Source organism: Syngnathus acus, chromosome 2 (genome assembly GCF_901709675.1).
Source record: "Syngnathus acus chromosome 2, fSynAcu1.2, whole genome shotgun sequence".
Lineage (NCBI taxonomy): Eukaryota > Metazoa > Chordata > Actinopteri > Syngnathiformes > Syngnathidae > Syngnathus > Syngnathus acus.
In genome coordinates this window covers 11,993,071-12,006,943 of record NC_051088.1, presented here as the reverse complement: position 1 = coordinate 12,006,943, position 13,873 = coordinate 11,993,071, and the positions used below count along the sequence as shown (strand labels likewise).

At 40.1% G+C, this 13,873-nt stretch overlaps 3 protein-coding genes across 6 annotated transcripts; 2 read left to right on the top strand and 1 right to left on the bottom strand.

Annotated features, from left to right (window-relative positions):
* The first annotated feature begins 845 nt into the window (after positions 1-845).
* Positions 846-4,196, top strand: lactbl1a (lactamase, beta-like 1a). Of its 2 annotated transcripts, none has more exons than XM_037243724.1 (7): positions 846-985; positions 1,063-1,228; positions 1,895-1,995; positions 2,056-2,213; positions 2,621-2,835; positions 2,957-3,062; positions 3,176-4,196. In XM_037243724.1, exons 2-7 carry the CDS (start codon positions 1,123-1,125, stop codon positions 4,152-4,154), a joined length of 1,665 nt encoding a protein of 554 aa, XP_037099619.1. In that variant the 5' UTR covers positions 846-985; positions 1,063-1,122; the 3' UTR covers positions 4,155-4,196. The 2 variants fall into 2 exon arrangements, with proteins under 2 accessions (XP_037099619.1, XP_037099611.1); XM_037243716.1 differs by having other exon boundaries at positions 1,892-1,995.
* A 75-nt stretch (positions 4,197-4,271) lies between these two features.
* suv39h1a (suppressor of variegation 3-9 homolog 1a) lies at positions 4,272-8,144 on the bottom strand. Its single transcript, XM_037243733.1, has 6 exons — positions 8,068-8,144; positions 6,716-6,861; positions 5,845-6,504; positions 5,515-5,661; positions 5,267-5,396; positions 4,272-5,108 (listed from the first exon to the last, which is right to left on the bottom strand). The coding sequence occupies exons 1-6, from the start codon at positions 8,084-8,086 to the stop codon at positions 4,975-4,977; spliced, it is 1,236 nt and encodes a 411-aa protein (XP_037099628.1). The 5' UTR covers positions 8,087-8,144; the 3' UTR covers positions 4,272-4,974.
* Positions 8,145-8,486: 342 nt separating this feature from the next.
* LOC119118035 (protein-serine O-palmitoleoyltransferase porcupine-like) lies at positions 8,487-13,592 on the top strand. 3 transcript variants are annotated; one of them, XM_037244760.1, is made up of 13 exons: positions 8,487-8,660; positions 9,145-9,287; positions 9,405-9,597; positions 9,930-9,973; positions 10,245-10,426; positions 10,497-10,627; positions 10,895-11,020; positions 11,203-11,303; positions 11,487-11,563; positions 11,900-11,963; positions 12,246-12,326; positions 12,485-12,594; positions 13,021-13,592. In XM_037244760.1, exons 2-13 carry the CDS (start codon positions 9,152-9,154, stop codon positions 13,120-13,122), a joined length of 1,347 nt encoding a protein of 448 aa, XP_037100655.1. In that variant the 5' UTR covers positions 8,487-8,660; positions 9,145-9,151; the 3' UTR covers positions 13,123-13,592. The 3 variants fall into 3 exon arrangements, with proteins under 3 accessions (XP_037100655.1, XP_037100639.1, XP_037100648.1); XM_037244744.1 differs by having other exon boundaries at positions 8,488-8,660; positions 12,246-12,331; positions 12,487-12,594; XM_037244753.1 differs by lacking the exon at positions 8,487-8,660 and adding an exon at positions 8,669-8,811 and having other exon boundaries at positions 12,246-12,331; positions 12,487-12,594.
* Positions 13,593-13,873: the final 281 nt, after the last annotated feature.

The window sequence follows — 13,873 nt, the reverse complement described above, 5'->3', positions numbered from 1 at the left end:
CATTTGAATTTAAGAACTGTTCGTTGTCATCAGTATTTCGAAGCCCTTTTCCTACATTCCAGCATAGTGTTAGTTAAAACTATGATTAAGGTTACAGTGGCTTCCAATAATATACTTTTTTTTAATGTAAATAATATAAACGCCACAAACATGACATGGTGATAATTATTTGACCTTGGCTGACAAGGTCCATCTGGTTCTTCTCCAGTATTTTAGCACAAGAGCATGACTCATTTTACTATTCACTCCAAAAGGACTGGTTAGCACGCCCGCCTCACAGTCAGTATGGAGTTTGCATTTTCCCCCCGTAACCGTGTGAGTTTTCTCCGGGCACTCCGGTTTCCTCCCACATCCCAAAAACATTCTTGGTAGGCCAATTGAGCACTCCAAATTGTCCCTAGGTGTGAGTGCGGATGGTTGGTCATCTCTATGTGCCCTGCAATTGGTTGGCAACCGGTTCAGGGTGTCCCCGCCTACTGCCCGATGACCGCTGGGATAGGCTCCAGCATGCCCGCGACCCCCGTGGGGCCAAGCAGTATAGCTTATGGATGGATGGATGGATCCCAAAAGGCATCAACTGATTTTCCTGATGATCGCTATAGTTTTTAATTTCTATCATTATGTCAGATACTTATTAAATATATTACCTGACTTCATAACTGACCAGTGACCACTGACCTGTCCTTCCTACCCAGTAGACCACTTCAGAGAAACGAGAGGATTCGACTATGTGGCAGCCTCCTTACAGATTATGATGTCACTGTAGGGTTTTAATGACCATTAAGTCACAGTCAAGATTAGTTCCCATGGAGGTAACCGGTTGTGTAAAAAAGGTACAACTAAGGCACAGCCTGATTATTCAATTCAACACTCCTGCAGGACTCACCCTTACTCTACAGGAGTTATAATGGATTTTTCTTCTGTAAAAAGTATCAAGTAAGAATATTAAGATGATTACAAATGAAGCCTGCTTTTCCGACCTATGGTAAGCTTTATCTTTTCTAATTGAGGTCAAATATCCTACTTAATGTAATTAAGAGTTAGTGTTTTTTTCCCCAACAGTATTGAATCTCTGCCCACCTATTGTCCTATATTTTGCCACATAAAGCTTGAATCAGCAAGATGAAGGTAAAATGGACCATGTTGGGCATGGTTGTCTTCTTCCTACTCTCTGTGGTTATGACCTTCTGCTTCATATGGCAATACAGGATACCAAAGTTGAAGACAGGTAACATAGTAGAGCTATACATAGAAGACAGCTATACAGTAGAGTTTTGGATCACTTTAGTCGAGTTACTAAATTAATAATAATAATCATAATAATGAGGGGACAACGGTACAGATAATGGAAGGATGGGTAATAATAATACTACATTTTATTTGTAACACACTTTACTTTCCATAGGAGTCTCAAAGTGTGTTAGATCTTTACAAAAGGCTGGTACAGGATTATAAACTTCTGAGGGGGGGGGGGGGGGGGGGGGGTTGTGACGCAGATGATGAATTTGTAATATAGGCAGACTTTGAGCTGATTTGGCTTCATACTACATCAACACAGTGAATTTTATAAAACATCTGTCCACCCATAAATGTACTTATTCCTTGTTCAAATTTGGGGTCACAAAAGAGATGGGGTCTCTAATAGCTGACATTCTGGGAGGCAGGCTAAACCCTGAACTGGTTACCACAGGGCACATACTGATAAACATCCATTCACACTCACATCTATGGACAATTTAGAATCTCCAGCCTTCCTAACATGCATGTTTTGGGGGAATATATGGGAGGATGGAGGGGTATCTGATTCTGGACTAACCACATGCAAAAATGAGAATGTTCCTTTGCACAAGGCAAACAAGACTGACTCAAAGATGCATTTCTCTTTACCCAGAAGTGGTTATAAAGGAATCGGCAGCAGAGGAGATGTGCCCACGGTATCCCGAGCCTGTGCCCCTCAAACATCCTATCACATCTCTCAGAGTGGCTTTAGAAAAGGTAACATTTCTTTCTTTATCATTCTGGATATAATTATCATTATTATTATTCTCCCACCAGGTTGATCTACTCCTGAGGAGCAGTGTTGACAGAATCAAGCTTCCAGCAATATCTGCCATTATGGTTTTAAATGACTCTGTTCTTTGGATTGGTAATTTTGGCAAAAAGAACATGAGTGACCCAACATCTCCTCCACCCGATGAGTACACAGTCTACAGGTAAGCTCACGTACATTGGGAGGATCTATCCATTTGTCTGTTTGGATAGTCCAAGCACTCTGTGGGGCAGCAAAAAGTCTGGCCAAGGCCAGACAGCTTTCATACGGCTGCATTAGTCAGAGTACAAAAATAGAATGGTAGCGGATAAAAGCAGTTCCTTGCTAGCTTAGGCTATTTCTATCAACGCTAGTCTTATAATATTCATACCAGCAGGAATATGGGAGTGGCAGCGAATTTTTTGCATAATTGTGAAAAAGTGTCAGTAATATGTACAGTACTGGACACGATATGTTCAAGTTTCAGCATGCCTTGTTAAAAAAAAATCTCGTTTTTGCTGATGCAGTGTTTCGGTAAATAATACCGATATGTTTACTGTATCACATTGATTTGAATGATTGCATTTGCAGAATTGCAAGCCTTTCCAAGATATTTCCCTCCCTGATGTTGTACAAGCTGTGGGAAGATGGCCTTGTGGACTCAATAGATGACTCAGTGGAGAAGTACATAGACAACTTCACCATCAAGAACCCACTGGGCACCGACAGGGAAGCGGCATCCACCACACGCAGGACCTTCAACAGAGCTGCCATTACCTTACGTAGAATGGCCAGCCACCTTTCTGGTAAGACTAAACCATCATTCACTTACTTAGTGAAGATAGTTAACTGTAGTATTTCAAAACAGATTAGAAAATCAACCTGGTGCCAAAATATAAATGGAGCCCATACAATGGGGTTTTACAGGATTACCCCGCAGATTAAGGTCAACTAATCTCCTCTGGGATGGGGACACAGAATCAGCCCTTCATGAGTTGCAGGATGATGTCCTTGTTGCTGATCCAGGAACAAAGTAAGGTTTTCCCTGCCTTGTTCTAATTTAATGACAGTTAGTAAATGAGCACATCGCTATGGGTGCAAACTAAGATAATGTTATCGACGTGCCTTTGCTGTCTTTATCTATAGATGCCACTACAGCAATGTCGCCTTTGCTCTAATGGCCAACGTCTTGGCTGAGAAAGTGACTGGAATGGGCTACGAAAAGTGGGTATCCCGCAATATTTTGGATCGGCTCAACATGAAGAACACCGGCTTCAACATGACTCCTATGATCCAGAGACAGATGGCAATGGGTGTCTACAGCAACGGTCAGCCGGCTCCCCTCTACAACTTGGGCTGGTATCGACCTGCGGGTCAGATGTACTCCACGACAGCCGACATGGCAAAACTTGTGATGACTCTCCTGGGATCATACAGAAGGACACTCCTCCGAAAAGACACCCTTAACACTATGCTGGCCCCACTTTTCCAATGCCAGAATGGCTACTTTGCCAGCTACACTGGCACACCATGGGAGATCAACCAGCAACTGGGCTACGATGTCGTGAGAAAGGATGGTGACTTGGATGGCTTTGCGGCCTCTCTGTCACTGGTGCCACGTCTCAAATTAGGAATGGTGGTCCTGATGGCTGGGGTACGACCCGCAGGGCAGGATTTAGTGAGGCGGCTATACAGCCACCTCATTCCTGCAGTGGAAGGCGCTTACAGGGATGCTGAACTGACACCCAGACCGCCGCCTGACCCAGCTCCATACGTAGGCTTTTTTACTTACAGAAATATAACTTTCTATGAGATTAAGGTAGGCTCACATGGGGCCCTGCTCATGCAACAGTTTGGACCACAGGTGGATAGCAAAATCACAGACAATTACCAAACCATCCACCTTCAGTATCTTCAGGATAGGGTGTTCAGAGTGGTGTTCAAGAGCCCATACCCTTGTAAGTTGAAGGTCAACAGTGCCTCGGTCTCTTTGGAGACTCAAGACAGACAGCTCTTTAACTTTTACCTCTTCAACAAACAAGGTGTGTCACCAGGATTTGATTCGCCAGGACTTAACACTTACAAAGTCATGAGGATAGCCGGCAAACCGTATTTTACAACATGAAAAGTGAATGCAAACATATTTTGTACTGGCTTGCTCCCCCCCCCCCAAAAAATACATGATTCATTTGATTTAGGGCAAAAGGAAGATTACATCCTAAACAAGAGGGGACACATTTTGTTTCCTTCCTTTTTCTAAACATTTGCTGTTAACTCACTTTTACCGCACCCTCCCCTCATACCGTCATGTAAAAACTTCATCTTATTTATGTTAATTTATGTACACTTTGTAACACTATGATTAAATATACAATGTAACAATTTAACTAAAAACAATATAAAAGCTGATAAAAAAAACATTTGTGTATTTCACTTCACCGTAGTCACAGCATGAATCCACCTTGTAGTGACAAAAGTGAACCTGAATCAGGTATTTTTCATAGGTTTGACAGAATACTGAAAGAACACCATCATTGGTTGCGGCAGTGAAAGAGTGAAAGAAAAAGCTGCGTGAACATACCTCATTTACAATAAACCGGACAAGTACAAAAAATAAAAAATAAATTGGCTCAAATTTGACACTTGACTTGCTCTCATTCAGCGGCACTTCACATTAAACTTTGTATAGCATGCATTTACGACATTAATTTGTAATTTGTGCTTGACCATGCTAAAACCACTTTAGAAATACATACATTTCAAATAAAGTTTTTTGTTTTTTTTTAAACAATTTCTGATGAGGTATAAAACAAAGACCTTATGTCCAAATTTATGTTTGAATGCCAGCAATGTTTGGAGAGCTTTCAAGAAAGAAACAAATATGTACAATGTTCAAAATATTGTACAGCGAGCTGCATTGTTTTCCCAGTCATACCAGTTCCTCATCAGAACAAGTATTTTCGACACGAGTCTGCGCCACACCGACACTCCACTCGCATCCTCTTCTTTGGCGAATTGGAGACACCAGCTAAGGTGAAACTGCAATCCATTTTAGAGCTTTCTGTGTCGACTGGATCAACTGGGAGCAAATGGAGAGTAAATAAAACGCCTATTTTGTTGTTACGTCATACATACAAAAACTACTGAAACCCATGTCAAATATGTTCATTTTAAGTGACAGACTTAATCTTGATTTACAGACAAAAAGATCGACATGATTAAACAGTCGGCACTCACTTTGCATTTTGTAGTCAAAGGTGAGCTCCTCTCCTGCCCGGATGGCCCGTGTTGAGAATAAAGCAATTCTCGGGAGCCTCTCATCAATGTTGTCAACAAACACATTGAATACTTGCATGTTTGGGTTACACTAGAAAAACAACAAAAGATGTAAATGTGACACAAATGATTGTGTCCACGCCATCGCTATCAAAATGCGGTGCATCGCTTAAAAGCAAAAAGAGAAAGCCATCCCTTATGTTACCCACACTATGATTGACGAAGTGAGAGATGTTGCCTTGGTGAGCAGCATCCACCGTGTATACATCCTCCACATAGTCCAGGTCAAAAAGGTATGTGGAGCCTTCGCCGTCATATATGTGACCTCGTTTCTCTGCTTCATCTGACGTGATGATCTGACAGAAACGACACAAAAGTGCTTCGCATTCCAGACCTGGTGCTGAACATTCTCATGGTACCAAAATTGGGCCAGCAAAATGGTACACAATTGCATTACAAAACCGCTTGCTCAAAAAGGGGTGATTTGTCAAGCGCCTCCTTCGACTTCAACAAGGATTACACAGAAGATGAAGCCTTACCTCTCCCACGTACTCCATTACAAATGAGTTCTTCTTTATATGTTGCAGCGTGCGGACTCCCCATCCCCGACCGTTGTCCGTCTTAAAGATAGCCAGGTCAAACTGAATGCCTTTTTGCACCACCCTGTTGGGGCAGTCTGGGCTGCAGAGGCACTGAGAATTACACTCATAAATGGGTTGTCCTGGCCTTATACGGACCTGGCCGTGTTCATTGTAAGCAACCCGATGCAATGACGCGCCAGGACAGCAGCCGTTCACCGGCTCCTCGAGACAATTCTTGCACTCACAGCCCACAGCCATTTCAGTAAAAACGATGCCCGGGCCTGCTTTGTAATTGTTGATATAAGTGAAGTTCTTTGGTGGACCCTCAAAGTCGACATCGTTCATGACAAAGATGCGACCGGGGTGGTTGCAGGTTAGGTTCAACTGAGTCTCCCAGCTCTGCAGTTTCTGACGGAGTTCGGCTTTTCGAACTATAAATGTTGAGATTTCCCTATCCAGCCTTTTGGGGATGGAACGTATTTTCTGGCGACTCAGTTCTTGATCCAGGTCCTGGTGGAACTGCTTCATTAGTTTGGAGCATTTGAGGTGCCTCTTGGGCTCCCAGCTGTTGACTGACTCTGGAAAGCCTCTCCATTTCACCAGGTAAAATTCTTCCATCTAGAACAAAAATCCCAAATTATTTTAGAACTCAAAAACCCAAGTCGTTCTAACTTCCGCCAATCAGAAAAAAAGGCAGGAGCTTGTTTGTGCGTCTACTCTTAAACATCACGTAATAACAACATATGAACATTTTCAGTACATTTTAGAGACATCTATTGTCTGGAAACTCTTGGATTAAGCCAGCAGGAAATTTAAAAAGGTGCCTTACTTTAGTCTTTTTGTAGTCACAGAGGAACTCCACCTCATACTCATTGACGTTAGCTTTGGTTATCCCTAAATCTTTACAGTGAAGCCCCTCTAGGCGACACAAGGCTTCAAGCGCATCCCATGACATCTTACTGGGCACACAGCATTCTGAAAAAGCAGAAAATGGGCTTCTTGGTCATACATTATGTGCAAGTTTATAGAAAAATCTCATAGTGGGGAACTGTACAGCTAACCTTTTTTTTTTTTTTGCTCTGTCAAAAGGTCTGTCATAACCAATGTTTCCCCAGATCTATCTACTCAAATCTTATATTAGTATTATTCATTCATTTTCAATAATACTATATTAAAGATCATTTAAGTGTCAACGGGCAGGTGATTGCCTTTTTACATCACTCTACATACTTCAATGTACAATTCTGCACCAGTGGACTAAGTTTACATTCTATACTATCTTCTTTATCCATTTATTTATGCTATCCAACTTATGATGTACACCCTTTTCCCCCTACGACCCAATTTCGTCGAATACCTGTTGTACAATGCCAACAAAGGCATTCTATTCTATTTATAACTTTGTTTGTGTACATACATCATGGGAGGATAATTGGTGGATTGTGTATTGCCACAGCTCAACCTAAAACCCAAATATACCATTTGAAATTCGATTTTTATTCAGCTATCCATTCTCTGTACCGCGTCACCAATGAAATTATTACGATCACACCTTCTGCACATACCCATTAAAGGAAGTAATAAATGTAAATGTGTGTTTTTAAAAAAACAACAACAACAACAACAACAAAACGACTGTTGCGATGCTACTGACATCCGTAAAATTATCAATAGCCACCCCGTAAAGTTCTCGGACTAAGTTTTGACGATTTGTGGCTACAGTTCCAATTTCTTAGCAACCGTTTGAGCTACGATACAAGTACTCAATTTAGCAATAACATCGAAATTATTCTAAAACTTTTATGTATCTTGCTAAATCAATGAACTCTGACAAATTAGATAAACACAAATAAATAGTGTCCGGTTGTATCACTCTGAAGTACACCTAACGAGACATGACATGACGCGTTTCGTTTACCTGCACAACTTTAACAACCAAAACACGACACAAACCGAGAACACAGTCATTGTTAGCTAACGCGCAAATTAAACCGCACTGAGTATTTAGACAAATATGTCTCAAAGAGAAACGTATAACCACACTGATTTTGCGCGGTTATCTTACACCGCGTCGCAGGTAAATGTGGAGACATAATTCGGGTGTGCATAAAATACGTTTTTAAAAGCAGCAAATACGAATGTAAACAGATGGAAATTCAAAAACTGCCTTTCCTCGTTTACCTTTCGAAAATTCCGCCATGATACACGCACAGCCGCCAAAATTGCATGGCCGGGGGAGAACCCAAAGCAGGGGCAACCGTCTCGGCTGCTAATTGGTTAAACGACTTTGTATCAGCCGTCTCATTGGTCCATTTGTTCTTTTCTCCGCCTCCTCCACCAGTTCTTCTTCGTTGTCTTTCTTCTTCTATTGTATCGTTACGGAGGGGGTGAGGGGCAACCTGACCGACGGAGGGGGAAAAAATGTGAAGTGCAGTAAACGCAACAACGAAGCTATTAATATTAAGGAAGACCAAACTAACAAAAATAGCACAGACATTTTTAAATAGCTACACAAAGCGTATATGTGTTTGGAGAGGACAATCTTGAATGTTTGACTAGCGCTCCGATCCAGTAGTGAGCGCTGTGTAGTTCTAAGGAAACTTCTATAAAATTAAAGTGCATCTTGGCGCTTGCTCCAAATGTTGCAGTCATTTGTTTTTCATAATCCAGCATACTCGTAGTAACGAATAAAACGGATTTTTAAGGATTCCTCCATCATGCTATTTTTTGGTCTGCTGATTTCCTTTGTTCCTTGTGAATAAATTTGACGCAAGGTAAACGTGTGCATGTGCAAACAAGTTCGGAATGTTATTGACTATTTTTTTACGCGACTGCAAGTGAAATAACAAAATTATTCCAGTGCAGTCCTGACATATGAGTCATTCAACTTTTTGTACTGTAGTGGAACCTGCAGTTTTTAACAATGTAAGTATAACAACGAGAGCGTAACACAAGATGCCAAAGGACAACTTTTATTATTAGAGAATAAATCAAGAAAATACTCCATCATAAGCAAGATAAAACGTGTTACCAAAAAAAACCTCAAATTACAATTTTGGTAAAAAAAAACAAAATTGCACTTTTTTTTCTCATGGACTTCAAAGAACATGAACAGTATGTTGTTATTTTATCTCGCCTGCCATTGAGCAGTTTTTGTGTTGCCTCTTTCGTTTCTAATTGTGCATTATGTAAACCGTAATCCAGTAAATTAATCACATAACAATACCAGATGTATTTCATTGCTGTGTGTTTGTGCAGTTGCACCATGGACATGTTCGACAGGCTCCTGGTGTTGATAGAGCTGGCCGAAAGTTGTGGAGTCAGCACACTCCAGCAGGGTTTTGAACAAATCTGGAGGCTTCTGCTCATTTGTCTTCTCACTAGGCTGCTGTTCAGGTTGGGTAAGCATCTCCTCCCCGATTAATTACAATCGGCAATTTAGAAGTTAGCCTTATAAACAACAAACCAATGTCCACATGAATTGTAATCCTAAATGCTCTCCTTTGTATCTTTCTCAGGAGGCGTGTCCTCTGTGAATCATGTTGTGTCGATGTTTGCGGGGATCTTCAGCCTTTTCCTCTTTTTTAACCTGCAAATGCTGTGGGTGCTACTACTCAGTCTGCTTTGCTACCTCATTCTTCTTCTTGTTCGACACTCCAGCAACAAAGGCCTCTTCCTTTCCGCTGCCATTCTCATTTACCTCCTCATTGGGTAAGAAAACATTTTGGAAATGTATATGTACTTAGTTGGGGTTGCTGTTTCTGATTTCCTTATTTAGGTAGACCAAAGAGTGGATGTGATGGAGTACGGTTCTGTCACAATAAACACTGTTAAATTAGGATATCTCAGACAGCATCCAGATATTGCTGCTTGAATTGAATATAGGTTGAAAAGTATTTGCGAATCATTGTTGTTTGTTTTTATCTGTTTTATGCAACATCCCAACATCATTGGAATTTCGGCTATTTCTTTCTTGGTTCTAATGCTTTGTTTGGTTTTGTTATGCAGTAGATTTAAAAGTAGCATTGTTTTTCTTTTTTCAGAGAGTTGCATTTAATTGACACGGTAACCTGGCATAAGATCAGAGGTAAATGTTTTACTCTTCATACCGCCGCCAAATGTGTTTGTTATTCAACTATGCAAAAAGGTCTTAAAAGAGTTCCAATTTTTGTGGAGGTTGTGGCATGTCCCAAAATAGAGACCCCGAAATAGGTTTGAATAATCCTTATGGGAAGATTCATGGGGGAATAGTAGACAGCACGTGGAACTTGGAATTTAGTTGTTTATACAAAAAACATTTTTGAAGCTTGAAATGTCTTCCATCTTGATTAAATTGTGATTTTGTGTTTGTTTGAGAGGCAGTCAGATGGTGGTGGCCATGAAAGCCATTTCTCTGGCCTTTGACCTGGACAGAGGAGCAGTCAGCGCTTTGCCCACGCCAACTGAGTTTCTTGGCTATGTTCTCTTTGTGGGCAACGTCGTCTTCGGGCCTTGGATCAGCTTTTCAACATACAAGACTGCTATTGTTGGCAGGCAACTGGTGAGAAGTTCTTAGTGGTTCTGTGATTATTTGTTGTCCTTTCAAGTTTTTAAAACATTCCTTTCCTCAGAGCTGGTTATGGCTGCGCTGTTCCTTCCTCAGCCTCTTAAAGAGTCAAATGTGTCTGCTGGTGTCCTCTTGCATTGCACCATACCTGTTCCTTTTCTTCATCCCTATCAGTGGAAATGCTGTCATTCACAAGTGAGGACATTTGTTGTTCATATATTTTTTTATATTTACCCACGACAGAAAACATGCACTAGCTGTATTGGTCGTAGTGTATTGAATGATACTATAGGAGCCAATTTAGGTCTCTATAGTCCATATATAGTACAGTAGCTACAAAAAGGACATCATCCATTGTTTGTTGCTTGGTAGAAATGATCCTATAAAGCGTTTTCGAGTCTTGGGAAGCTTCCAGGAACACTTGTGAGTTTCTTTTTAAGTAAACTATTTTGTGTTATGTAGGTGGCAAAGTGCCTATGAGAATGCATTGTCATTCCACTTCAGTAACTACTTTGTGGGGCACCTCAGCGAAAGCACCAGCATGCTGGCAGGTGCTGGCCACATTGAGGAAAAAGACAACATCAGGTGGTGAGTAACATAGACAAGGCAAAGTTGGTGGAGGCTGTTGAAATGAAAGCAGTTTTAGAGAGAGGATTCATTTTGTGGAGAAAGTGCACAGTACATAACATGGTGTGGATGAGATGTAGAAATGTTTAAAGTACAAAACCTGTTCAAATTTGTCTTCATAATTTTGTACTATACTTACACAGGGAAATGGAAGTGGTCAAACCCCTGAATGTGGAAATGCCTCGCTCCATGGTTATGGTAGTGACTTCCTGGAATATTCCCATGTCACAGTGGCTTAAAATTTGTAAGTCTGCTCCTTTAACAAAGGTGTGTCATTCAAATTGTCAAAACCTATCGCTTGTAATTTGTGTGAACGTTCAACAGGGCGTGAACACTCAACATCACAATAATCAATATTCAAGCCCTTCATATAAACATGCAGATGGTGTAGTCCACATATAGCATCACTTTGTGTTCTTGTGTTCAGATATCTTCAAAAATGCCATGAAACTTGGAACTTTTCCAGCCATCTTGGTCACATACACAGCCAGCGCTCTACTACATGTGAGTACAGGTCACTTGAAATAATGATTGGGCAGTTTAACCATTTCTGGAAAAAGTCATGCTTTTATGTACCGTTAATCAATGAATCATTATTGTTTTTTTCAAAAATACAATAAAGTAGAATGCAATTTCTCTTATTTAAAAATTAGGGGTGTCAATCTGATATCAATATTGAGAAAATATGTTTTGACATCCAAGTGTTTTGAAACAAATTGAACTTGAAAGCCATCGCTGTATCTTTTCTTTCGATCTTCTCCAATTGTTTGGCTGTCTTGTCACGGTGAAAAGCAACTCTACTCATTTCCAGAGCTAAACATGCAGTTTGTGTGTCCTCAGGGTTTGAGTTTCCACCTAGGAGCCGTGCTGCTCTCTTTAGGCTTCATCACATATGTTGAACACGGTATGAGTATTATCTTGTCTTACCTGTTGGAATGTTCTAATACAAACTTTATTTTAATGTATTGGCTTCTAACAAAAGCTGCAAATACTAGTCACGTATACTTAGAGCGCCCACTTGTGGCCGTTCTACTATTAGCAAGTAAATAGCATGCATGGCTAACAGAACATTTATATCTGTGAATTACACACTTGTCCACCCTCTCATATAAACAAACACTTGCATCTCCAAGCACAGATGACATACGTGACACGGTCTGCATGTATATTTCTTTCTTCGTCTCAGTCCTGAGAAAGAGGCTCGCTGCCATCTTCAGTGCCTGTGTCCTGTCCAGACCTTGCCCCTCTGACTGCAGCCATCAACATAAGAAGGTACACTGCCTTTGTAACTTTCACATATTGTATACACAGTATTGGCATTCACACAAAATACATTTTTGTTCATTTGGTTGTTCATCTGCACCGCTTACCAAAATCCATTACAAGAATTATGATGTTTGTTTTGTCTAATTCATTTTATTTTGCAGGGGTATTGGGTGATGCTGCTCAACCTAGTTTTCAGTTTCTTGGCTATCTTCCACCTCACCTACTTGGGCTCCATGTTTGATCCGGGTGTTGAAGAGGAAGTGGAAGAGGTAAAAATAACTCAGAGATAAAGCATGATATATATATATATTTTACAAGCCTAATATTAAGGTGACAAATTAGTGTCCCACAATTTAAAACTGTTTTTGGGTGTATTTGACATGCTTTCATCCAAATACTCAAAGAATCAAAAATTGTAGACATTATGTTTGGTCATGTGACGTTTGCAAGCCGAGCCCCTGTGCACTGTGATGTCACTTTCAGTCGACAGCAAGTCATTTTTTGGATGTGAGTTGGCTCTAAAGACAATGAAAATATTTTTTACCCGTACTGATTTATTTATTTATTATTATGAGCTGACTTATTTGAAACTATTGTTGACTTCAAATGAAAATGCAGTTTTGTTTTTAGACCATTTGGAATTATGGTGTTTTTACTATGTCAATACTATATGCTTGTTTATTGCATCTCTGCAGGGTTACGCAGCCATCCACACCATTCAGAGGTGGTCAGAACTTAATTGGGCAAGCCACTGGGTTGTATTTGTCTCCTGGATTTTCTACCGTTTAATCCTGTGATTTTTGTCAGTTGCTGGCAGATATATGTATTCTCTGTCTAGGATCACGGACTAGCCGTGATCTAGATGATGTAGACTGTGTTGAGTCTATACTTTTTGCCAAGATGAGATGGAAGTCCGAAAAGATGCAGTCAAGGAACTAATGTTTGCATACATATTTGGAATTATGATTGTTAGCACACACTACATGTCCTGATTATTTCGAATCAAACATTCATTTCAAAATGCATTGAAAATAATTATTATTAATACCGTGTTGAATATGGATCTGCTCTGTTGTAAGCAAATGTTTGTCTTTATTTATTCATATGTGATATATTCAAATGTTATATAGTGTCCATGTTGAAGTTACTTGGATTTTAGTTACATGTGAAAAAGGTAACCTTAACATTATTTGTTTTTATCACTGCCTTTTCTATTGCTACTACTATTAAATGTATGCATATTAATAAACGTCTGTTTTTAAAATTATTTGGTTTTATCACTGGCTTTTGTATTTCTACTATTAAAGCTATGCATATTAATGAACGTCTGTTTTTTTCTCTCTCAACCAAACTATTCTCAGACAATCATTCTAGTGTAAGGCAGTTGTCACCCTCCTTGTTCTTAAAATTTGTCAGCCAAAAATCCACATTTTCTTATTGTCATTAAGTTGTGATGCACTTTAACAGAAGTTTAGAGCAATAAAATAAACTGCAGTGTAGTTTGTATGTCATATTTTTAAATATGACTACTTGTCTTTGTCAAAGCAT